Source organism: Pezoporus flaviventris, unplaced genomic scaffold (assembly GCF_033815535.1).
Source record: "Pezoporus flaviventris isolate CSIRO_AGI_PZ_B2104156 unplaced genomic scaffold, CSIRO_AGI_Pfla_v1 ptg000007l, whole genome shotgun sequence".
In the NCBI taxonomy this organism is placed as follows: domain Eukaryota; kingdom Metazoa; phylum Chordata; class Aves; order Psittaciformes; family Psittacidae; genus Pezoporus; species Pezoporus flaviventris.
The window spans coordinates 49,695,015-49,719,974 of NW_026892555.1; the positions used below are offsets into that span (position 1 = coordinate 49,695,015).

The 24,960-nt window shown below is 39.5% G+C and overlaps 1 protein-coding gene across 1 annotated transcript in view; it reads left to right on the top strand.

Annotated features, from left to right (window-relative positions):
• SMCHD1 (structural maintenance of chromosomes flexible hinge domain containing 1) overlaps positions 1-6,877 on the top strand; it is a 72,776-nt gene extending 65,899 nt beyond the window's left edge. The window contains exons 44-48 of the mRNA XM_061448680.1: positions 709-779; positions 2,289-2,460; positions 4,453-4,611; positions 5,325-5,442; positions 6,483-6,877. Coding sequence (XP_061304664.1) covers positions 709-779; positions 2,289-2,460; positions 4,453-4,611; positions 5,325-5,442; positions 6,483-6,582 — 620 coding nt within the window. The 3' untranslated portion in view covers positions 6,583-6,877. The remainder of the gene's footprint in view (positions 1-708; positions 780-2,288; positions 2,461-4,452; positions 4,612-5,324; positions 5,443-6,482) is intronic.
• The last annotated feature ends 18,083 nt before the right edge of the window (positions 6,878-24,960 follow it).

A 24,960-nucleotide genomic window follows, 5' to 3' on the forward strand; every position in this document is an offset into this window, starting at 1 on the left:
GTTGGAATTTGTAATTATTTCAGTAAGTTCTTCATTTAACTGCACAGCTTCTCAGTATTGAAATATTCATCTCTTCATAAAAACCAATTTTTAATCACTGTATTTTCAGAAAATTAGATACTGTCAGAGACTTTAACAATAAATTATTCTTCATGTCCCTCAGGGGAATTTAAAAACTGTTTTGCTTGACATATCTCATGCAAGGCTGCATCAAGCTAGGCTTTGTATAGAACAGCTTTTTCTGCAAAAGAAAAGTCTTAAACTCAGTTGATCATCAGCCTGTGAATGTTTGGGTTTTTTTCTTTGATAACCCACTGAATATTACATGTTAAGAAACTGAGAACACAATTCAGGAAGGAATTTAAAAAAATATCATGTATGTAATTTCCTAAGACTTGGGATTTTATTATGTGTGTCTTCATAAATGTAAAAGTAAGGTATCAAGTGAGTACTTTGGAAAATAATTGTCTTATGGCATAATTGATTGTAAACATAGTAAATTTTTTCTTTATGAATTCTTTGATGAAAACAAGAGATTGCTGTTTATCTCAATCTCAGAATAAAATTTCATTGAAAAACATGCAGATGCTGTTTTCCTGGTACTTATCTAAAAAGCTGTAGTAATGATGCCTCAGAACTGATTTTTTCAAAACTCAAGTTATTTTGTTTGCAAAAAAAATTAATGATTCAAAAAATTACATTTTTCAGTGTTTGGGATGCTCTTGGGTGACGCTATCATTATAGATAATTTGGATGCTGCCAACCATTACAGAAAAGAGGTATGTTTCAATTATTCTTTGTATTTTTTAAAACAAACATATTGGATAGTTATATATTTAATACATTACAAACTTAGATTAATTGCTGAGTTTAATGCTGCATTAGTTGTAAGTGTGCTTTCTGTCTGTGGGTCTCAATGCACTTAACGGTGAATGAAATCCTTCTTACTGGCAGTGGCAAAATTACCTCTATTCAGCAAATTCTATTCTGTGAATATTGCCATCAAGCAAGAGACCATGTTTTTAAATATAAACAGTTTTAGTTTTGCAGTTTAGTATTAAATGCAAGCGCATCAGTGCTTTCCAAGTACACAGGAACCTGAGGCAGATGATGAAATTTCAGATCCACAGAAATTGCATGTGAAACATACGAGACCTTTTTCTGACCCATTTTATTTAGGTTCAGTAGGACACATTTTAGCAGGCAAGAGGCTCTGAGGAAGTCCTCACGCTGGGCACTTTGTTTCACCTTACAAGTTGGCTAGAATTGAAATAATGATTCAGCAGAAGAATATGGAACTGTACAGATTAAACATTAAGCTCTTGGGGTTGGATTTTTTTTTTTCCTCTGCAGAAGTGTAAGAAATTGTGCTGTGGGGTTGTTCTTCAGAGAACAAGTTAATAAGGAATCTGGTGGCATCTAAAATTGGTTACCTGTTTTGCTCTTTCACAGTCAGTGCAGTTCTGTTCTCTGGGCCTGACCAGCTCGTTTATTGTGGGATTCTGTTCCCTGTTTATTGGCTACTACTAGCTGGTAACCTGGGAACAAGGAGTGTTTTAAATGCTTCCAAAGAGTGTCTCAGAAATGCAGATACAGTCATAGTAAAAAATCCAGATGATTGACACTAATATTTTAATTTTTATCATGTGTTATAACCATCTCTGTATCCATCAAGTGAACATTTTTCAACTGTGAAGACTGCATGCGCTTCTTTCATCAAAAAGTATATATTTTTACTGGAAAATCAAGCAGGAGAGTCTGTAGAATCAGATTTGGGTTGTTAATCAGTGTCAGGAGACTGACCATCTGTGTCTGTTCAGGAAAAGGAGTTAGTGCGTGTGGTCGTTTCTCAAAATTAGGTCTGGTTCATTTTACCATATTAGTCTGTCATGACATTTATTTCAGTCACCCACCACAGGTAAATTTCATCAACTATATGGAAGTTTTATTGAATATGTTATAAGAAGTAAATCCCTTGGAATTTAGATGCTTTAAATCTTGTGCATTTTGGGGAGGGGAAGAAAAAAAAAGCCATCTTCATCAAGTAGTTCAGTAAGTGCTCACATTTTTTATGACCACTGAAGTTTACTGACATTACTTCACAGTATATGTTGATAATTAGCATTACTTGAAAGCAAAAGTCATTAAATGTAATTTCATAAAATACATTCTCATTAGAGAACAAGGTGCATCATGACTGAAAGATACAAAGCTTCACAGCAGCACTGCTGAAAAGTTGGATTTTCCATGGGGTTACTAATTTAGTATCACTTTTTATACCTGTGTAGGTTGTAAAAATTGCACATTGCCCTACTTTGCTGACTAGGGCAGGCGACAGGATTCGTAGTAATGGAAAATTTGGAGGCCTTCAGAATAAAGCTCCTCCAATGGACAAACTCAGAGGAATGGTATTTGGAGCACCCATGCCAAAACTTTACTCTGCTTTCGCTGGACAGATAGGTGGGTTAATGAAGTCATGAAAATACAAAACTTCCAAAATTATATTGCTTGCCTATGTTTGTTATTCTCTTACGTAATGTAAAAAGGAAAACTTCAATTTAGCATACAGTTATTTTAAGAAATACGACGTGTATGTTGTCCTATTTATGAATTTCCCTTTCCTTTAAAGTTTACAGCTGTTAAATTTCCTGAAAGACAATATAATAGTCATGAGATATTCCCCCTTTATCTTAGTTTGTTAAAGCGTATAAGCAGTTGTAATCATTCAGACAGCAGGCATGAGAAGCTTGAGCTGATTGGATTCCAGCATCTTTGAAAAATAAGGTTTGGGTCTTTCTTCTTTAGAAATACCATACAGCAATTCAGAATTTCTTACTGTGCAAGTAAGTTCTATGAAGCAGTGCTAGGAAAATTCCTGTTCTTGTAAGAGTCGCGCACAACATCTTCTACATTATTTCCCTAACAGGAAAATACCTTCTATTTCCTGTGGGATCACTTACATTTCATTATGTCCGGAGTCTTCCTTTCAGAATAAAGGTTGTAAGTTAAAAGATGGTGGCTTCTGATACATAACAGCTGACCTGACTGATTTGTAAAACACCAAAAAGTCTTAATCACAAATAAAGTTGTTCTTAAATACTTAATTTTCAAAAGAAAGGAAATGAAGTTTCTTCATGACAGTCTTCCTAGAAACTTGCAATATAGAGGAGTGGGAGAGAACAAGAGAGAAAGAACACCTGTACTTATTGGAGTAACTTCGAATATGAGCAAACTACATAACATTAACCAGTTGAGGGAGAAAGAAGACTAAAAAGATCTTTCCTAAACATTTCAGTAAAAATACATTACATGTAGGGAAACCACAGTAAGCATTTCTGCTACAGACTGAAATATCCTGGGTTTAGCACACTGTATTTTTCTGTCAGCCCATTTTCAATTGTTGAACTCGGTTGCTACCCAATGTGAATTAAATTGGAATTGTCTATAATTCAGTACAGGGACAAACATAGCAGAAGAAAAGGAATGTTTTAATTTCACTTGGATAGTTACTAGTCACTTAAAGGAAAATAATAGTGAAATTCCATATAAAGGACAGCACCTCATTACAAAAGACTTGTTTTGCACTGGGTTTCAGCCTTAACATTAGTTTTGACTTGCTCTTCTTCTGTGTTTGTAGCATAAAAGTAAAATAGTTACTTACACTGTGATTACACTGACAAGGTACGTCTAAAATAAACATACTAAGAATTTACGATGCCTTTTGTCAGTTTTCAGTAACTATGTGAATGCTTTCACCCTGTGCCAAATGTAAGGTAATTTATTGTTCAGTTAAGCTTTGTGGTGCCTCATATTCACCACAAAGTAAAATGAATGAGTCTGGGCTAACATGCTCAAACCCTTTATTACCTGACATATTTATTCAATACCTAGACAAAGAAAAATTCTTTGTCTTATGTGTTAAAAGAGGAATAAAGTTTGTCAGCAAAATAGGCCCTTGTTTATCTGAGTCTGCTGCTATGTCCTTGTTTAAATATCTGTAGGTAAGACAAAGTGAAACTCAGTAAATATTCTCTTGTTCCACAAGGTGGACTAAAATTCAAGTCAGTAATATGAGCTTCAGCTTTGTAGCATTAAAAGCAAAGCATATTACGAGCACACTTAATGGCATCAAAGGTAGAGAATTCAGTTTGGAGCACACAAGCGACAAGATGCGTAAAGAAATGCCTGTTGGCCACGTCATGTTCAGAATTCACTGGTACTTCGTGATCTAAGGTACAGGCTCAAAAAGAAAGAGGAGTCAAAATACTCGTGGCTTTTACTCATTTTAACAATTGGTCCACTGTAAGTTTGGGTGGAGTTTTTTAAGCAGTGAGTTTGAAAGATGTTTTCTTGTGAATCTTCTACAGTGTGTGGATTGTGTTTGGTAGCCTTCCAAGTCAAAATGACCGCATAGTTACTGTTTTCTGTTTTATTATTTTACTCTTCAATTAGATCTTCTGCAGCAATACCGCACAGCAGTGTTGAAACTTGATAATGCGAATAAGGACCTTGATTTACATTTACAGTCACTTAACGCTCCAGAAATGCAAAAGAAAAGACAGGAACTTGCTGAACAAGAGAAAAGCCTCAAGCTAATAGAACAAAAATTGGGTAGGTTATTGTATTATATTTTTGGTGTCCTAGAGGAGGAGAACTGTTAATTCACGTATCCAGATGAATTCTCCTGTTGCAAACTAACATGTTCAAACTATGAAGGAAGATTGTTAAAATAAATCTAGAGTTTAGAGTTGTCTCATTTTAGGGAAAAAATAGAAAACCAGTATGTAGTATGATGCTGTGGATATTGCCTAGAACAGCACTGCCCTGTAGTGTCTTCAGATAATGAAAATGTGGTCAGTTAGTGTATTGTGAACATGAAACTATGATCTCCCTAATACAAGATTATATAACAGGCTGGCTGGCCCAGTGCTGGAGAACACTGACATTCTTTCTGAAATGTCTGCGTAATAAAGAGCTGAATTGCTTTTGCTAGGGAAACACAAACAAAACATTGTGCAAGAAAAAGAAATGCATCTAATTCTGCAAGGATAGGATTTCTGAGTTAGAAATTGGTTTTATGTTAATATTGAATCATTTGTGATATTTTAAAATATATCTAAGAAAACACACTCTGTGACAACTATAAAGCAGATGGTTCTACCTGTCATCTTTGAACTCAGTTTCAGACATGACGTAGCTATAAATTTTATGGCACGTCTAAAGCCTTACTTCAGAAGTTTAACACTACTGTTACAGGGACCATTTATTAGCAATAGGTTTCATAATTTTTTTTTAATTCATTCTTTCTTGCCATTTTTTCATAGGTATGACCCCATCAGATAAAGTCACTGAATCATTACTTCAGCCTGTAATGTTAGATATGCCTGACACCCCCATCCCTCCCAAAAGAATGCGAAGAGAAACAATGAAAAAATTGTATAGGTAAGTCTATTCTGAATCTAGTCATTATTTTCCCATCTCCTGAATTCAAAGCAAAAACTATTTTTATTTGGGGGGGGAAGGGTGTTTGTTTTTTGTGGGGTTTGCAGGGGGGGTTGATGAGTTTTTTTTGGTGTGGGTTTTTTTTTTTTGCATGGAATATATATATATTTTTTAAGGCATATTTGTATACAGCAGCCAATGAGTAGAGTTTTTGTAAGGCTGATTTTCAAGGTAATTTTTGATTCCTTTGAAGTGTCTGCTTTATTTAACGATACAAATACAAATCTTCAATACATATATTTGCTTGCTAACTCTGTTTCTCTGTATGAACTGATTGATTGGCATCTTTGTGCATTCACATTCCCCATGTATTCAACTCTGTTACACCCCAGAAATATTTGAGATGGTATGGTCTGTAAATTCTTTTAAGGTGTGATGTCAAATGTTCGGCAGATGAACAGAGAGAATCATTCTTGCATAACTTTTTCTAAGTAACTGTCTGAGGTCAGCTGATCTTAAAGTATTTAGGACAGTTATCTTTACCTGTGTATATATAGTTCTGTATTGCCTCTGTGGCTACTGAGCATTAGTACAGCCGAAAAAATATCAGGGAAGTCTATAAGTCTTTATCTTCTAGATGACATGGAACTGACTTTTCCATTTCTCATGTCTCTCCTCAGTAACAATATTGTTGCCAAGCTGTGGTCATATTTTTGAGATTATTTAAATCTTATTCACTTGTGTTCTGTAAATCTCAGAACTAGTTTTTACTATATTACTGTGTCTCTTTGTTGCTAATTTTTTTATCCACATGTGGAACTTAATTGGTTATATATTTAAAACACCTAGTATTAGCCTGATGCTATGCCTCATTTCAACAAAATAATTTCAAGAATAAGAAGCTGTGCACAAACATAGGGGTTTGTTATTTTTATACTAGTGGGAGCCCTGTGCTTTTGCATCAATTATATCAAATATATATAAAAAATATAGAAGGAAAACGCTTGCTTTATAAGGTACTGTGCTGTGTTTTTGTCTAGCTCAGAAGAATGGATTTCCTCTTCCGCAAAGAAGCAGCAGCAATTGCTGCAAATACCCACTTCAGAACTTAATGGAACTTCACGAAAGAGAAAGGTGTAGACTGATGGGACTTGCTGGAAATGGCTCTGTATTGAAAATGTGAATACCTTCAGTTAAAGAAAATATTCATGTTGTATTACCCATTACAATGAAGATTTTTATACTGATAGAAGATACAAATGTATTTCAGTTAGTAGTAAAAAAGATAAGCCTTTAGCATTGATAGCCTAATTTTTGTATAGTTAATTTTCATTTCTAAAGCTTTCAGAGTTTTTATGTTCATGTGTGAAAAAAGTTTAAAATATATCCTTTTTTATTTATGAAAAAAATCAATCTTTTCAATAAAACTGCTTCATACAAAGCACTGCCAATATAATCAATTGTAATACTTAAGTCAACGGATTGTGCCATTAAATGAAATTTTTAATTTAAAAAATATCGGGCTATCTCAGGTAAGAGAACTTTCTGGACTGCTCTTTTGTGATGGATGAGCTGTCAAGGTAGTATCAATTTAAAAGGGAGGGTTTGAGAAGAGATATAACTGAGATCTAACCACAGCTGTTTGTGGAGTCTTTCGATGGTTAACAACAAGCCAGTATCTAAGGCTAGACCCAAGGTGTTGACATGGGAATTCATATCTCCTGCAGACAGTGTCAGTGGGAAAAACAAAGTAGTAACTTCTCAGTATGAAGAGTCTTAACATGTTCACTAAGGGGCTATTCTAACAATTGGGAGAGTGGTGAGTAGGGATACTTCATGGGTGCAGATGAGACAGAATACTGAACCAATGCTAACCACTTTTCAAAATCTGTATTACCACAACCCCCATAAAAGAACCCTCTGCTTAAGCAGACCAAAAATTGGTCCTTGACATCAAAAGTTTAAATGACAGAAGGATTTGAGGAGGAAATGGTGATGTCACAAAGGAAAACCAAAAATCCTCACAGTTGAACTCTGTGTGTGCATATTAAAAATTGGAAGTGGGTACTTAAGCTGGAGGTAGAATAATTGTGTTGGGAAATTCTAGATACCTCGACAGAATTTATTAAGGAGAAATTAAGTAGTGGTGGAATGGTCTCCAAAACCTCATGTTTTAAAGGTAGTCTGAATTACTTCAGACATAATTTTGTCATGTCCTTAAAGAACATCAGTATATTCAAGTATGACATGTAATATCAGCCAAGTACTATGCTAGCCCTGCCTCAACCCTTTCTCCTGTTTTCCTGTTTTTTCAACTCAGAATTTAGACAGCAAGACTTAAAGCAGGCAGCCACAATGAAAGGTTTGCCATGTAAGAAATTGTCCCACCACGCCAAGTTACTTGGTTGTACTTCTTTTAAATTCATTTCTTTTAGTTCTGACATCTGCCCAGCCTCCAGTCTCTGGATGAGCTTGAATCTTATTTGATTAAATATATATTCTAGCACAAATGTTTCCTTTTGGAATTCACCTCTTTATGCTGGTAGTGCCGATGCTGACCACTGAAGGCATGTGGTGGATCTCCCTGCTAGAAGCAAGCAGGAAACTAAGGAGGTTTCCAGAGTTGTGCAATATTTACTAGAGATTTCAGGAAATTTCACCAGGGATTTTTCAGCGGATGACTTCAGGTTATTAGAGTGCAAGTTACTGCTTTGCATAGCTGTTTAGGGCAGCTGACCTGGTGAAGAGGTCACTGTCAGGGTTTTTATTTTACCCCTTCTTTACTGTGTAACAGAGCAAACCAGGGACCAGAAACTAGGGTGTGTATGTTGTCCTTGCTGATTCCGTGAGGGGGTGGTAGAGAGCGGTGCAGGGAAAGTGAGAAGTGGTTCTGGCTGGGGCTTGGGCCAGCTCAGGAGAACGAGGAGATGGTTTCTGATGGAGGCTGGGGAACGGCCGCTGCCTGACCCTCCAGCACAGGGAGATGGAGCAGCTGTGCAGCAGGGCTGGGTGGTGATGGGGAAACGGGCTGCAGGCACATCAGGTCAGGCCCTGGCTGTACTGCAGCTGCCAGTGGCACCAGCCACAGAGCGGACCTGGCTGGGAGTCCCCTTGATTCCCTTTGGGCTGCTGGCACCTCTCCCAGCCCAGGGAGAGAGGACCTCACCTTCTCCCGTTTTCTCCAACAGAGACCCCCAGACAGACTCGCACGGTGCTGTTGTCCCACTGTGAGGTGATGTCTGCAGTGGGCACTGGTGCGTAGGAGGGACTGATCACTGTTCCGTCAGGAAGCTGAGTAGGAGCCCCACTGTTGTGCCGGGTGACCCAGCTCTGCCCAGCGGGCCCTGTACTACCCACAGCAGTTTTCATGCTCAGCAGATAGAGAAGACTTACCCCACTGGAAGACCTGAGATCTTCTCTTCTAGCAAGCAGGGATGTAGACTGCCTGTGTCAGGCAAGTGGGATTACCCCGTGGTAGCCAGTGATGTGTGTCAGTGGCAAGTCGTTCCTTTCCAAACCACACTGTTGTGGTGTTACAGCCCCACCATCACCACCATGGCCCTGGTACCACCACTCTACCATCCCAGTATCACCGTCTTCTCCATTGCTTCTCTAGCTACATATATCCCATCCATTACTTCCTTCTGCCTCCTCCAAGGCCTTTCTGAGTCCCACTGTCAGTCAAGGGCTCCAGTTCAGGCAAAGCAGTGAGAGAGAAGGAGGAAAGGATGATGCCCAGGAGAACACAAGAAAGGCAGAGCAGTAGGCAAGGCAGAGAACCACTGAAGGGTGATGCTATGGTATCCCTACGTCAGATGGGCTGGGTGAAAAATGCACCCTTTCCGAATGTTCACTAAGACACCTTGTGAGACTCAAGCAGTTGCTCTGAGGACTCCGAAGTAGGTGCATATTTGATGAGGTCTATATTGTCACTCTGAACTCCATTTCGACTAAGCTGGTCAAGAGATTTGCCGTCACTGTTGATGAATGGTCCATACTGTCAGTGCTTACAATAAGAAGAGATGTAAGCTGTTGTATTTTTTCAGGGATGCAGTGTCTGCAGTTATTCCTTCATCCCTATTGCTTTGTGGTTCTGGGTAACTGGGTATCAGTAGTTGGGTTAGGAGGGAGAGGGAAGTAAAATAAAGTCCAATGTCCTTGGCAAATGAAGCACAGCTCAGGTTGTGAGCACCCAAAGCAGGTACAGCTTGCTAAGGCATGTCTGTTTGATGGTACAGGAACAGTAATCTGCCATGATATTTGAAAAGTCATGGCAGACAGGTGAAGTCCTGGTGACAGGAATGGGAAACATTGCACCCATTTTTAAGAAGGGTGTAAACGAGGACCCTGAGAACTACCAGTCTGTCAGCCTCACCTCTGTGCCTAGGAAGAACAGATCCTCCTAGGAGCTATGCTGAGGCACACAGAGGACAGGGAGGCAATTGGAGACAGCCAGCATGGCTTCACCGAGGGCAAGTCCTGCATGACCAACCTGACGGCCTTCTCTGATGGAGTGACTACATCACTGGACACGGGAAGAGCTATGGTTGTTTGTCTTGTCTTTTATAAGCCTTTGACAAGGCCCCCACAATATCCTTTTCTCTGAATTGGAGAGATGGATTTGGAGGATGGACTGTTTGGTGGATGAGGAATTGTTTGGATGATTATATCCAGAGGGAAGTGCTGAGTGGCTCCATGTCCAGACAGAGACTGGTGACAAGTGGTGCCCCTCAGGGGTACATACTGGGACTGGTACTGCTTCATATCTTCTTCAGTGACAAAGACAGTGGAATTGAGTACACACTCAGCAAGTTTGCAGATTAGTGATTCAGTTGATAATAATGGAGGGAAGTGATACCATCCAGAGGGACCTGGACAAGCTTGAGAGGTGGATATGTGTGAACATCATGAGGTGCAACAAGGCCAAGTGCAAGGTCCTGCACCTGGGTTAGAGCAACTGCTGCTGTCAGTAGAGCTGGGGGATGAGGGGTTGAGAGCAGCCCTGCAGAGGACTTGGGGGTAGTGGTCAATCAAAAATTGGATGTGAGGCAGCAAGAAAGCCAACCGTATCCTGGGCTGCATCAAAAGAAGCATGACCAGCAGGTTGAGGGAGGTGATCCTGCCCCTCTGCTCTGATGAGACTCCACCAGTACTGCATCCAGCTCTGGAGCCCCCAACATAAGGATGTGGACCTGTTAGAGTGAGTTCAGAGGAGAGCTATGAGAATGATCAGAGGGCTGGAGCACCTTCCCTATGAGGAATAGCTGACAGGACTAGGCTTGTTCAGCCTGGAGAAGAGAAGGCTCCAGGGAGACCTTAGAGTACTGAAAGGGGCCTACAAGAAAGAAGGGGACAAACTTTTAGTAAGGTGTGTTGCAACAGGACAAGGAGTGATAGTTTAAAAGTGTATAGATTTAGAACAGATATAAGGAAGAAAATGTTTACAATGAAGGTGGTGAGACACTGGCACAGAGAGGTGGTAGATGCCCCATCCTTGAAAACATTCAGTGTCAGGTTGGACGGGGCTCTGAGCAACCCGATCTAGTTGGTTGCATCCCTGCTTATTGCAGGGGTGTTAGACTAGATGACCTGCAAATGTTCCTTCCAACCCAAACTAATCCGTGATGCAATCAGGTAACTGTTTTCCTTAATGCTGCTCAGGTCTTTGAAGATTCATTAGAAAATAATATTAATTGTTCAGGCAACTATTACAGCATTCCATGAGTCAGGTTGCTTCAGACTTCATATTCTTTCTTTTTGTAGTTAATCCCAATAGCCATTTTCTACTGATACCTTTGTCTTCCTTTATTACAGTTTGTATTTTCTGACTCTTCAAGTGTACTTCTCTTTACTTTTTTCACCATGTGATAGCAGCAAAGGGGTCAGGATTGGTTTTAAAGGTCTTTATTTCATCTCTTTTCCTAGCCAGTGGAACAGAGGTTCTTAATCAAAGACTTTTATGATTATAGAATGTGGCTGGGGTTGTGGTGGTATCATTTTATGGACATTTAAAAAAGTGTTAGTAAGGAACTGTCATTAAAATGCCTTCATGCATCAACATTTTCACCTGATATATTCTGCTCCCAAGTGGGGTTTTGTTTTTGTATTTAGGAAACAAGGTCAGTTAAGATTGCATTTCATTAGCCCACAGCAAGTATGATTGTTTCCACTGAGGCAGTCATCACAAAGAGATGCGCAGTCGATTCCTTTTCACCTGCCAGGATGCAGCCCACCACAGAAGCCCAAATTAGTTCTAATATTTTCTTTTTTAAAAGTCTGTTTTCTTATTCTCTAGGAATTAAAAACATTTTACGAATAGTAGCAGTAACAATATCTTCCAGTATGCAGTAGCTGTTAGCCTCCCTCTCTGCCTATTGCTGGAAGGGTGTATCCAGTGATTTTGACATTCCTGCCACATCAGATCATCTCCCCAAGCTTCAGCAGCAGGGATCATTTCTGTTTCATAAAAAGTATAGACGTATATGTGCATACACACATAAAGATATCTATGTATACGCATACCTATAATTACTGTTCTGTATTTCCATAAACAGGTTCTTCCGCATCCACTGTGACTATGGAAATGCATAAAATTGTAACAGAGCTACTGTGTTGACCAGATGTACTTCAGCTGCGCAGATAATCTCTCTGTGCCTGTGTCGCTTGTCTTCTCTGGAACAACATGGTTCCAAGGAACAGCGTAGTCTCAGCTTTGGCAAAAAAACTTCCATTAAAACATGTGTGCACATAAAGTAAGCTCATTTAATTCTAAACCAAGCTGTTAATAAAAGTAAGGAAAATTTCCAGGTATTAGAGGCAAACAACAAGTACCTTTAATTTGCAAATATATTAATTCCACAGTTTTTACTGTATGTTTAATGTGCATTAATGGGTTCATGCAACTCTCACTAGTTTTAATAGGACTGAGCATGTATGAGTGCTCTAAAGAAATACCCACTCATTACTTCATGGGTAATTATAGTATGCAAGTAGTTAGCTGTTTATGACTACAATATTTAGGCTGTTTGTATGCACACAATCAGGCATACATGCCTATATTATAAAATATTCATTCTTTAGCAAAGGACTGTTATGTTCTAGTTGTTTGAAGGACATTTAGTGGGCTCTCATTTCCTATAATCCACTCCCTCTTTATCCCTCATCCTGTAACTTCGGCAAATCAACTAAGCTGCAGCATGCAAGAAATACACAAATTGTCTTTTTAACCATAAGGATCTCTTAGCACATAACGTGCATGTGTGTGCAGGTATAATATGAACTTAAATTAGCAACTGCTGTCTTGAAGGATACAGATCCCAGGTCCAGCTCTGCTCAAGCTGGAAGAGCTGGTTGTGCAAGAGGAAGATTCATGACAGCCTGAGGAATGCAGTGAAAAGAATTCTTCTGAAACAATAGAGAAGGCCATTCTGCAAGTTGCTCAAGAGCTTCTTAAGCAGAGTCCTGGGGCAACTCTAGGAGAGAGAATGTGCTGTGAAAAGTGAGAAGGGATGGTTAGAAGTACTTTCAATGTTAGAGACTTCTGGCAGAAGCAGTCATGAGAGTAGTTCTAGTAATGCATACCAGAGCTAACTCAGGGAGGGAAATCAAAGTGGAGCTGGTGTAGTGGGAGCACACTGAACACTGGTACACGTGAGAAGCCTCACATGTGAAATTGAGCCTGCTTCTGTTGCAAATGGTGATTTTGGCAGATAAACTGGCTTGAGAGAGCTGCCTTCAGTATAGCAACTCTTATCTTCCATTATCCATGCCTGAAGGTACACAACAAGGCTGGCTGAGTCAAAGAGCGCAACTGTGGTAAAAATGGGGATGGGTTAGGTCAATTACTAAGTTATGGTGCATTGCTGTTGCAGTGTGTTGTTAGACATGAGCAAGCTTGCAACTAATCATGTCCTTCATTGGCATTTTAACCACCATTTTGAAGTTTGGAATTACATTCTGAGTGGAGAGCCTTCAGATGCCAAAGGCAGTTCATTGTCATGCACAGCTTGAAAGGAAAAAAGTTCCTCTGAAAGTGGGTGGTCAGGCCAAGACTGACTTATTCCGCTGGACTCTGAATGGCGATTTTATCTACAGGCAGAACTGAGCCCATCAGGGAGTCAGCATCAGAGCATCCAACCTGTAAAAAATTTGACCATTCTTGTCTTCTTCCTTACTCTGCAAACACTGTGAAGCCAGCAGGAGAGCTGGCAGAAGGCTGCACATGTCTCACACAGCACAAAGCCAAAGGGTCTTTACTTTTGTTGTTGAGAGTAAGCTTGTGATGCTACTAGAATCTCTCTCTTCTACCAAACTTTGCCACCCACATGTGCTATGCTATTTCAAACGCAAATGAGTCCTCAGGGAAATCTGAATGGAGGAGTGTGTGGCAGGGAAGGGGAAAGCGTGGAAGCAATGGAGAAGGTGTAAGGAATTGGACAACACTGGCTTTGAAATTTAGGTCTGAAGTTTCACATTCAAAGAGACCTGACTGTTAGACCTCTGTTTTTGGATGCTTCCAAGTGTGTGAGGCAGCTTAGGGTTAGGTATGACCCAGCCATGGAAGCTACTGGCAGATGACTTCGAGAAGCCTACCTCTGTGGTAGGAGTTCTCTATAGTCAGATGCTGATGGCACAGAGAAGTCAAGCAGAAAACCAGAAACTGCTGTAGCTCCTGAAAATAAAATCCCAGGTAAGTATGCAAGAAGTAATGTAAAAGCTGAACCAGGAGATGGACACATCCATCAACGTGAAAAAGAGAGCTCTCCTGTGGTCAGCTAATGGATGACCTCACCAGCGAGACTCCAAAGCCTGCTCCTGTTCCCACAATGACAGGAGGGCATGGATTCAGGATTCTAGTGATTATACCTTGCACAATCTCTATGCAGCGGATTTTCAACTTAGGCCAAATACCCTGTCTCAAAAGACTTCTTATGGACCCCTTTTCTTCACCGCTGTGATCATGTAACTTCCCTGGTTTACAGAAAGGTTACGGATGCAGAATTAATTTTAAACAAGGTTTGGAGGTATAATAAGCTGGTTTTGTGATGGTGAAATGATGATGATTAAACAATATCTTTTTCAGATTTTGTATCTTCCTTGTGGGTTTTTGTATGGCTCCCAGAGCTGTCTAATCCCCAGTTACTCAACCGCCCACTGAATCACAGCATGGGAACATATGCTCTAGGCTATGCAAGTCCAGGTTATTTTCTATGTTAATATTTCAGAAATGAAGCAGTATTTTCTAGAAAATAAAGTGGACTTGGAGAAAGAGAAATAACTGCGGATATATGCCAGGTATGTGTTTTACATACCAAATGTCAGGTATTCTGAAGAAGAGTTGCTGGTTATATATTGATGCACCGATTCTTAAATCCCGTAATGATATGTTAAATGTTCGTGTTGAATATTTTCCTCCTGAAGCACTCTACTTCCTCTTATCTCAGAATAGCAATGTATATGACTTCTGCTGTAAAGAAAGACTGGATACATTTTAACCAAACATGTTGAAGTGCAAATAACAAATGAACTTCTGAACTCTTTTGCATTCTCTGAGGGTCTCAAGGGGTCTCTGCTGGGCTTGGGGAAAGAGCAGAACATGGAAGCTTTTGTTATAATTTTGGCAAATAGAAAAATAGAATTATCTGGAATTAACATGGTTTATTCATATTTGTTTATAGTCCAAGTTTTACACTTGGAATGCTACTAGGAAATTCAAACTGCATTCATGCTTCATGATGTTGAATCAAATGGAATATTTTCACACCTTTTTTTCTTTTTTTTTTTCATATGGATCTTGTCAATGGCAGAACTGTGTTTTCAAGTGATCTGTCAGAGTTGTTCCATACTTTGGATCCTCTTGTACTGCACAGATAAGAAAACTAGCATAGCCATAAAACAAAAGATCTTTGCAGTGTATTTGCTTTGGGGTCCAGCTTATCCCATCAAACTGGATCTCTCTTGAATAAGCGTTACCCATTTTCTCTTCTGAAAATTTCCTATATGTAAGAGAGTAACAGTGACCCTTTGTCAAATGCATGATAACGTTATCAAAATAGAGGAATTTGGGGTCAAAGTGTTTTCTGGATAGCTCTGTTGCCAAGACTGACTGTTCTAGGTCCTTATATAGACATGCTGACACATCTATGCAGTATGTCAAGGACCTGATGATATGGAACATTTTCCACAGCACCACTCAAACTGTGACCCTCTCCTTTGTTGAAAAACTCCCACATGTGCAGAGATTGCGTCTGAAAAATAACAGTGAACACTGTGCCATCTTCGGGGGGGGGGGGGGGGGGGGGGTAAGAACTGGGGAACTGGGAAGAAATCTGGGCTCTTTTTCTTGAGTCGGCAAAGCAGAAAAGAGTTCAGTGTTCTGCATTAAAATGCAATTTTGCAAAACATTTCCAATACAGTTAAAACTTTGGAAATTGTCAAGTTTATTCGTTGTTACCTCGTTCTTTTGTTCTCAGCTTTCAGAATGTTTCTGAATTTCTGAATCACAGCTATTGCTTTCACGACTGCTCTGTCTTCGCAACCTGTTTGTGATATTTTGCATGCACACTGACTGTATATATCTCCCTTCACTCCATCCAGCAGTGCTTCTGATTCCTAGGAAAGAAGGAAATTTGTGAGAACATTCCTTAGGTTTTAGGCAATGCCCATTATTGCTCTTGGAACAGTTTGACAAAGCAACTACACAAAGAGATACAAAAGTAGTCAAATCCTGCTGAAATTCACTTAGGTGAAAAATAAATAATGCCATCTCAGAATCCATAACATTTAGAGGTTTCATCTGCATAATTTTCCCTCTCAGCTTACTTTTTAAAAAAGAACTGTTTTCTAACTCCTTCATATATATATTTAGTAAAGACTGAGAAAGATTTGAGTGTTAAATGTAAATTTTCTCTCAAAAGAAAACAGGAAAACCAGAATATTTAGGATGGAAAAAAGAACACTCATATTATCTCTACCAAAGACTCCAAAAGACTTTGAAGATGAAGTGTTGGATGTCACTTCAGAAGATTAATTCTTTTCTGTCATAAATGTCAGGTTAAGTCTGCTGGTATAAATTCCTCCAGGATGGAAAATAAAGATGAATAAATAGGATTCATTCCGATAGGCAGTGATGCAGTCGACTTCAGTGGGACCTGCTGGCTATTCTGTACAACTGAAAATCAAGGCACTGGATTTCCACCTGCAGAACACGATACGATGGCTCTTTTGGTACCCATTTGTGTACATGATGGTGATACAAGTATACTTGATCTGCTCATCACTGACTGTTAGAACTGCAAAACGTGACTGTTTTGAATGATCTAACTGTCATTTAGTAACCTGCACTCAAGGTTTTAAAACCAAATGCTGTCTCTATTTTAATTTGTTTAAAATATCAGAAAAAGATCCAACATTCTAATACTGACAGGAGAGCAGCTGCATATGGGTCTTGTGTTTTTCAACAGTCCAGTCCTCTGCTACACTAGATAAATGCCTTGACCAGAGGTAGAAGTCATTACTCGCTTACACATGTACAGTTCTGAATGTTCCAAAAATCTGTATTTTCAGCATCAGCAGGTCCATGCAGCCACATCAGATTCTAATACCTTAAAGCACAGACACAGCGGGCCAGAATCTTCCCATCTGAAATAGCTCCCAGGGTGTACCAGCCAAGACACACTCCATACAAACTGATTCCCTGTATTGTATAATTGAATGCATTTTCCAGTAGGAAAAACAAATTCCATTTTTTTTTGTGGTATTTTGCCTGGTTTCACAGCAACTGCCCACTTTTCTCAATACTCCACAGACCAGTATGGTAGTGGTCTAAGAACCACAAACAGATATACTGTGCATTATCAACAATGTCAGCTACAGCACCAACTGCACATGCACTGGGCAACTTTGTACTAACTGCTTTTGCTCACTTTCACAGACGTGCATGCTTCACGCAGAGGCCCTTTGCCTTCAAAAGGCCCAAACCAACCTTGTCCTTAACAGCAGGGAGGTTGTGTTGTCAGTCCAGTATCTTTTATAACTATTTTTTGCCAATTGCAAAACAGGACCAGACCCTAGAGATAGTCTGTAGAAAAGGATTGTTTTGTTTCCACCCCTGGATGTGTGTCCAACCCATGTTGCAATGTTTGGCTGTGGACTTTTGTCTTTTTTATTTTTTTTGTTAACTTGCTAAAACTAAGAGTCTATCCATGCAAAGGATTTTGAATTTTAAGCTGAGATCCTCACACTTTGAAACACTAAAGCCTGGAAGCAATTACGAAGCCTGAACACTTAATCATTTCAGAAGAGTTTTGCAAGTCACCAAGAAGTGAGTCGGGCATTAAGAGCTGTCTGTAGATTTAAGGGGCAGCTGAAATATAAACACCCAGTTAGCACAGACTGAATTGAGGTAAAAGAAGGGAAAGTGTCTTTTACTCTAAGTTACAGTAAGTAGATAGAAGAGTGAATTACTCTGATTTCATAATTGGATAGAGAAGCTAATGAAAGTATTTGTTGCCTTTTAATATGCCACATAGCAAACAGTGCTTTAAAATAATCTGCATTGCCAACTCCAGAACAGCAGCCCAAGAGGACTGCTGAAAGTCAGAAGCAGTTGGATAAAGACAGCAAGTTACTGCAAAGTTCTAGCAATAAAAAATATCAGGAGGCTGGCTTAAAAGTCAGGAGATTTTAAAAGTATACAATTCTTTGTACTTGCCTTTCTGTTTCTGAGTCTGTAGGATGGTTTTGAGGCAGGTTTTCAAATTACTGTCCATGAAGGAATGCCAGAACTAACTTTTTCTTGCAATACAATCTGAAGTGCTCAAATCACACTGGAATTCCAGGAACTGGAGCTTGAATGGAAAAGCAAAGTGGATGAGATGCTGCAATACTATAAAAAGAAAAAACAAATATAAAGACAAATGAAGCACAATAGTTGCAGAGATTATTTTCGCTGTCTCATTTTTTAAAGACTGATGTAACAAAATACATCCCATTATCTGACAGTGATAAGACATTCCTGTGCCATCAGGATTTCACTGTTGCAACTCATAAAGTCCACTGAATTGATCAGACTTCTCTAGGAATAAGAGTCTTGGGAGCATTCCCACTTTTTCAGGGCAAAAAGAACAACTCATGCAAGAGGCAGTAAGTTTTGGCTGTCTCAGAATACAGTCAGTGAAGTGGCTCTTGTGAGTTATCTAAAACTAGTCTAAATCTCTTAAATTATACACATTTGATGTTTCTAGACATTTGGCTTACTGTATCTGCTCTGGATACAGATGTCGTTTTCTGTGAAAGACAACTGTCCCCAAAAGTTGTGCTAATCTTCCACAGTATGCTACTTGCAGTAAAATCACAGTGTAATTGTTTGCAGCGACTTCCTTAACTTCCAACTAGGAAACATCCTAATGTGCTTCAGACCATTTATTTTTCCTCTACTGCAGTTTAAAAATATATCTACAGCTACAGCTTCTGTGATGCTATTTCACTACTCATTACAAACTTCAGGGAAAGAATAGGAATGAGCTGGTGGGACTTACTAATTGAGTGTTTGCCTTCAAGTGGTAACCTATTGTCAGTAACGTTGGAAAACTGTTCAAACTGAATGTGGAGACTGACAGGAAGTAAGGCAGCACCTCATATCACAGATTGTCCTGTTTCTCTCCAATCAAATTTGGAAGCAGAGAAATGATAGCCAGTTTATTTTAAAGAACAAGGATGAATGTCAGCTTTTCATTTCTTTCAGAAAGAGCTACATAATGTAGAAAAGACCAAAACTCCCTACTCATCCTCCTCTGCTTTCTTCCCACTGCCTCCCCCTCCATCCCAGCCTCAGCTGGCCTACACCACTTAGTGTGAGTGCTGTTATTACCAGAATACAGGGACTTTCATCTGGCACAGTGTTTAACCACTTCCCAAACTAAAACAGGCTGTATTAGTTTATGTGTGATAACCACATCTGCATCTACAGATCTCTTCCTGGCTTTAACACTGTTAGTATAACAGAAGTGGCAAAACTCTCTGTAGAGACCAGGCCTTGGCACAAAACTTGCAGCTGTGTAACACTGAAGACAACAGAGCTTTGGTTTGTTCATATTCTCTAGCATCACTGATGGGTACCTATAAAACAGGATCCATTCCTTAATAATTGCTCATTCTGGAGCAGTAATGACCCCACCGTGTTGTTCTGCAAATGGGAATAAAAATAAAAGCCTAACACCAACAGGCACAGAGACTATTAACAGTCCCTGACAGAGTTCATCCTAACGTTTGGGTTCAATTTTGACTGTAAGAAAAATGTATTTTAAATAACACACTACAAGCCTGAAATTCTGTGCTCATAAAAGCAAAAGCGAATGCTATAAATAATGCCAGATGCCCTGAACTGAGTCCATGACTGAGTTCATTCTTGAGCACATGCTGCTGTACAGAAACTTTTCATATCTTATGTTCTCTTCAGTAAATTCTGAAACTATGAGTTCATTTCACCACTACTGCATATAGCTTTGTTGTTCAGTGAAAGTATTACAGTCATTTGAACCACTGTCTTTCAGTCCACCATACAGGAAACACACCAGCCACATTCACCATTTTTAACTACTTCTTCCTCAGACATCATCCCTGTAGCCATAGCTTTTCCAAAATGCCATAAAGACACACCCTCTTCTGGCAATGGATATTTCCTTTAAGCAATAAAAGACAAATTAAAAAGGATACAAGTCCGTGGCTGATCAAGAACACTCATCCGTACAGCCTGCAGCAGGAAGGATGCTGAAGTGTAGGACATGTCTGAAAGAATCGGAGGAAATGGTGTCACCAGGAGGTTTTGCTCTCAGGTGGGAAAAAGGAAATTCAAGACTGAGCTAGACTCATCTATTTCATAGATGCTGAAATCTCTGAGATGTTCTAGAATCTGAACATTTTTCAATATTTATAAATACTTAACTAAAGGATATAAAGGTGCAGAATGGAAATGGCAGTGGTGAGTTTAAAAATGTATTATATATATTCCTCACTGTCTACGAATTGCAATTAACTCCATGGCTATTGCTCATTAGGAGGCATTTATTAAAACCTACCTATTAATCTCTCCCAGTACTGAAAAGAAGCAATCAATAAGGAATATTGATTAGGAATAATGATAGGCTGAGAAAGATGGGGCTGTTCAGCCTGGAGAACAGAAGGCTGCGTGGAGACCTCATAGCAGCCTTCCAGTATCTGAAGGGGGCCTATAGGGATGCTGGGGAGGGACTCTTCATTAGGGACTGTAGTGATAGGACAAGGGGTAACAGGTTAAAACTTAACCAGGGGAAGTTTAGATTGGATATAAGGAAGAAGTTCTTTACTGTAAGGGTGGTGAGGCACTGGAATGGGTTGCCCAAGGAAGTGGTGAATGCTCCATCCCTGGTGGTGTTCAAGGCCAAGTTGGACAGAGCCTTGGGTGGCACGGTTTAGTGTGAGGTGTCCCTGCCCATGGCAGGGGGGTTGGAAGTGGATGATCTTAAGGTCCTTTCCAACCCTAACGATTCTATGATTCCATGATTCTATAAGGCCATTGTCTGTGGAAAACACTTCTGTACTTCCCCATTCTCCAAAGAATGTCTAAGACATGGAATGCCTTTAACCCAGGATGTCTCAAAAAATAGAATATTTGGTTTTATTTAATTAAACTATTGATTTTTGCCTGAGATTTTTGAGAAAAGGTGGCAGAATGAGGCACACAATGCACACAGGTGTTATCCAGCAGAGGTCTGATTGAAACAAACCTTGTGTGCTTAATGTGTAGTTGAGATGGACTGTTAAATCTATCAAACTCAGTGCTAGTGAAGTACTTACCTGCTTCAAGGATGTGGGCCTTGGCTCATTTAGATTGGCTAACTGATCAAATCAGAGCACTGTTATCACAGTTTATTTGATTGCAGCCCTGGGAAATTCAATACAAATGATAGTTCCCTCTACATTTCACATTATGACACAACAAGATATGATTTGTCACAATACAATAGTGGAGTTTACAGGTGTGATGAGAAACTGGCAGTATATCATTCGTTGCCTGAGTCTGAGTTGACTATGTACTCTTTTGAGTAGAAGCTATGTGTTCGTTTTTATGAATTAGATTGTGATAGCCTTACTATTTATATAGGAAATCTTGCTCCTCTGGTAGGTCTGTGCACATGAAAGTTCCTCATCCTGTATTTGTAGGAGGTTGCCAATGTCCTTCTACACAAAAGCACCTTTGGGACTCAGTAGGTGAGAAAAGTGCCTTGGAGCGGGGTGAAAACAGTGATCAGTTACAAAGGACTCTTCCCTCCCCCCCCTCCCCACAGTTTTGTATTTCTCATGAGCAATCTCGCTATCTGCAGGCCTAGAGCTGTCATTTCACTTTGTTCACCAGCATCTGCAGTCATACATTGTGAGTTGTAGTGTTTGAGATTAAGGACAGCCACATATCATCATCTTCTAGTGAAAATATAAGATTGGAAAAGGCAGATGAAAAAAGAGAATTTGGGTTTGTTCTTGTCTTTTATTTATGTTTGTGCACCTTCAAGCTGCTTAAGTAACCTTAATGAGAATTTAAGGGGCAAATAATGAGCAGTACATTCTACCAGGGAAAAAACAGGGAGAAACTAGAGAAATTTGCTCAGTGTCCAGATGGCTGAATTAGAAAAATAAATAAGTCTATATAAATCCTCTTCTAAAAACATGATGTGACTGCAGAGGGGCATGAAGTATTAGCAGCCATGCTCTTCACCTCATGAGGTCTTACTTAAAATTTCTTGGCCATTTTGTGTTTGATCAGCTCACTTTGAAGCACAAAACTTCTTCAAGAACCCTAAATCTTCTTCACAGTGTGCAAGGTGAGCAGAAGTTAAATTTAACCCGGCTTCTGAATGCAAAATAGGTAAGAATCAGAAGAAATGAACAGAAGGCTTCCTTAAAGCCAGCAATCTTTTTTTTTTTAATTTATTTTTTTAATTGGGAAATAATAAGGCCAGGAATTATTTTTTACAAGGGAGCAAGAACAATGTTACGAATACAGTTTTAGGTCTTACCAACACCGAGAATTTCCACCTCCTGTTTTCAGGAAGAGCTTCTTAAGTGGACTTGCTGCATTTTTAATCAATTTTTGAAATAACCCATCACCTCTTATGCCTAAACTGAAATGATAATGTCTGGACCTGTTGTGGTTAAACTCAGGTAACTCTTTTGCTCAGTTCAAACACCAGGAACTTCAGCAAGAGACTGGATAAAATGATGAAAAAAGAATTTAAGCTCCGGAACCATGTAATTTTCTATCAGGAACAATGTAACTGAAAATCTGTTGACAGCTTTGTCCCAGACACTGTAAAGTCATGTGCCACTCCCTTTCTCTCCTTTCCAGCTCATCCCTAAAAAATCTGGAAGCTGAAATCAGGCCCATTCAATCAGAAATAGGCACATTAAGAAGGGCAGCACACGCCATGGAACTCTGGAAGCTGCTGTGTACTGAAGGGAAAGACCATGCAATAATTAGTGCCCTCAGGTTTATTCTTTATCCTGAATTATTGCGTCAGAGGTGAGATATCAAAACCAATATGCCAATTCAATTTCATAACAGGCATGGAAGAAACTCTTTAGAGCAAGGGTAAACAATGTATACAGTTTCAGACTCAGTCTTTTAAGTATGTTTCAACAACTGCCTGCCGGTTTCTTGAAGGGTCGGTGCAGAGGTAGTAGATGCAGCTTTGTTTGAACCACCTTTGTGCTACTACTGTATGTGCAGGTTAGAGCAGCACTAGCTGTGGAAAGAACAAAAGAGCATTATGCATCTTCTCTGCTGAAGTCATTTGACAGTTCCACCAAATCAAAGACAAGCATACACAGACAAAACCTCTTCCCCGTACCTCCTCCACCCTTCTACCCTCAACCCATCTGCCAAGAAATGCAATGTTGTCTGATGTTATTGCCAGTATTCCAACTTCTTCCACCTTTGCTCATGTGTCAGCCAGCCTCAGACTCTTCACCGAAAGATTCTGCAGAGCACTAAAATGTTTTGTTCTGATTATCATCCTAAATTCCAATGTCTTCTTTCTGCACAGGCTCTACACTTGCTGTGCTAGGAAGTCCATGGTAACTCTGTGTAACAGTATGGCATCCAGTCCTGTCACATTATATAGTCAGTAACACAGCAGAGTGTTTATCTTTCCTATGGAAGCAGCATAGACCTTAATCACTATTTCTTTAGTTATCATGACCATTCAGTACAAAGTAGATAGGACATTCCACAAGTGTGGTACACTTAAGGTTTATGACGCTCCAACACTCAGGAGGATCATTCCTTCTGGTGGGGAATAATGTACATTTATCTCTGCTGTCTTGCCTTGAAGCCTTGAGCAGATTGTAATAGTGCACTCAGATAAGTGTTCCCAAGGACTAGCCTTTGCTTATTTTGTTCTCTAGCCAAAACCATAGCTATGACAATAAAGAGCATCAGTTTCAATACAAACGCTTCATGCATGCCACAACTGAGCAATGTTTGGGCTGTTTGTAATACACTGATTTGTTTTTCTGTTTAAGTAAGTAAGTAAACTTAGCACAAACATTTTCCTTCAAATGGGAAATAACACCAATAAAGAAAGGCTGGAGTTGCCAGGTTGCTCACCCATGCACTGAAACATCCCTGAGCCTGTTTCACAGAGCTCCTACGACACCACACCATAAGTGCCTAGATAGGCAAATATGGTACTTCAGCTAGGTGAATATGTGGCCTGAGCACTGGTCAGAAACACACGGACTCTGCATACTCCATAGCTGCTAGTGCGGATCTCATTTGTGGACTTAACAAAATCTTTAAAGTTATGGCCCTCCAAAGTGGCTTTCCAGTAAAAAGAAAGCCAAAATCTTCTGCTCTCCTTTCTCTCCTTTGCTTCTTTACTCACTCCTCACTAGGGCTTTTATTTTTTCTTTAACATGTTTATAAATAGTAATTTTATTAACATTTATTATTTACTTATAGTCTGGTCATTAATTATCATTAAACATTCACAGCTAGTATGTGTCTGGCTGCCTTCAGTGAGGTGATTACACATAAAATATCAAAATTGAAACCTGGCTTTTGCAGTGGGGAATTATTTTTGAAAAGATGTGGCAAAAAAAAAGCTCATGATCTGATGTGAGAGGGAGAAGTTGTCAGACTCCAGTCCTAGGCTTGAATTAGAAATTGTAGAATCATAGAATCATAGAATCGTTAGGGTTGGAAAGGACCTTAAGATCATCAAGTTCCAACCCTCCTGCCGTGGGCAGGGACACCTAACGCTAAATCATATCACCCAAGGCCTCGTCCAACCTGGCCTTGAACACTGCCAGGGATGGAGCATTCACAACCTCCCTGGGCAACCCATTCCAGTGCCTCACCACCCTAACAGGAAAGAATTTCCTTCTTATATCCAACCTAAACTTCCCCTGTTTAAGTTTTAACCCGTTACCCCTTGTCCTGTCACTACAGTCTCTAATGAAGAGTCCCTCTCCAAATGTTAACAT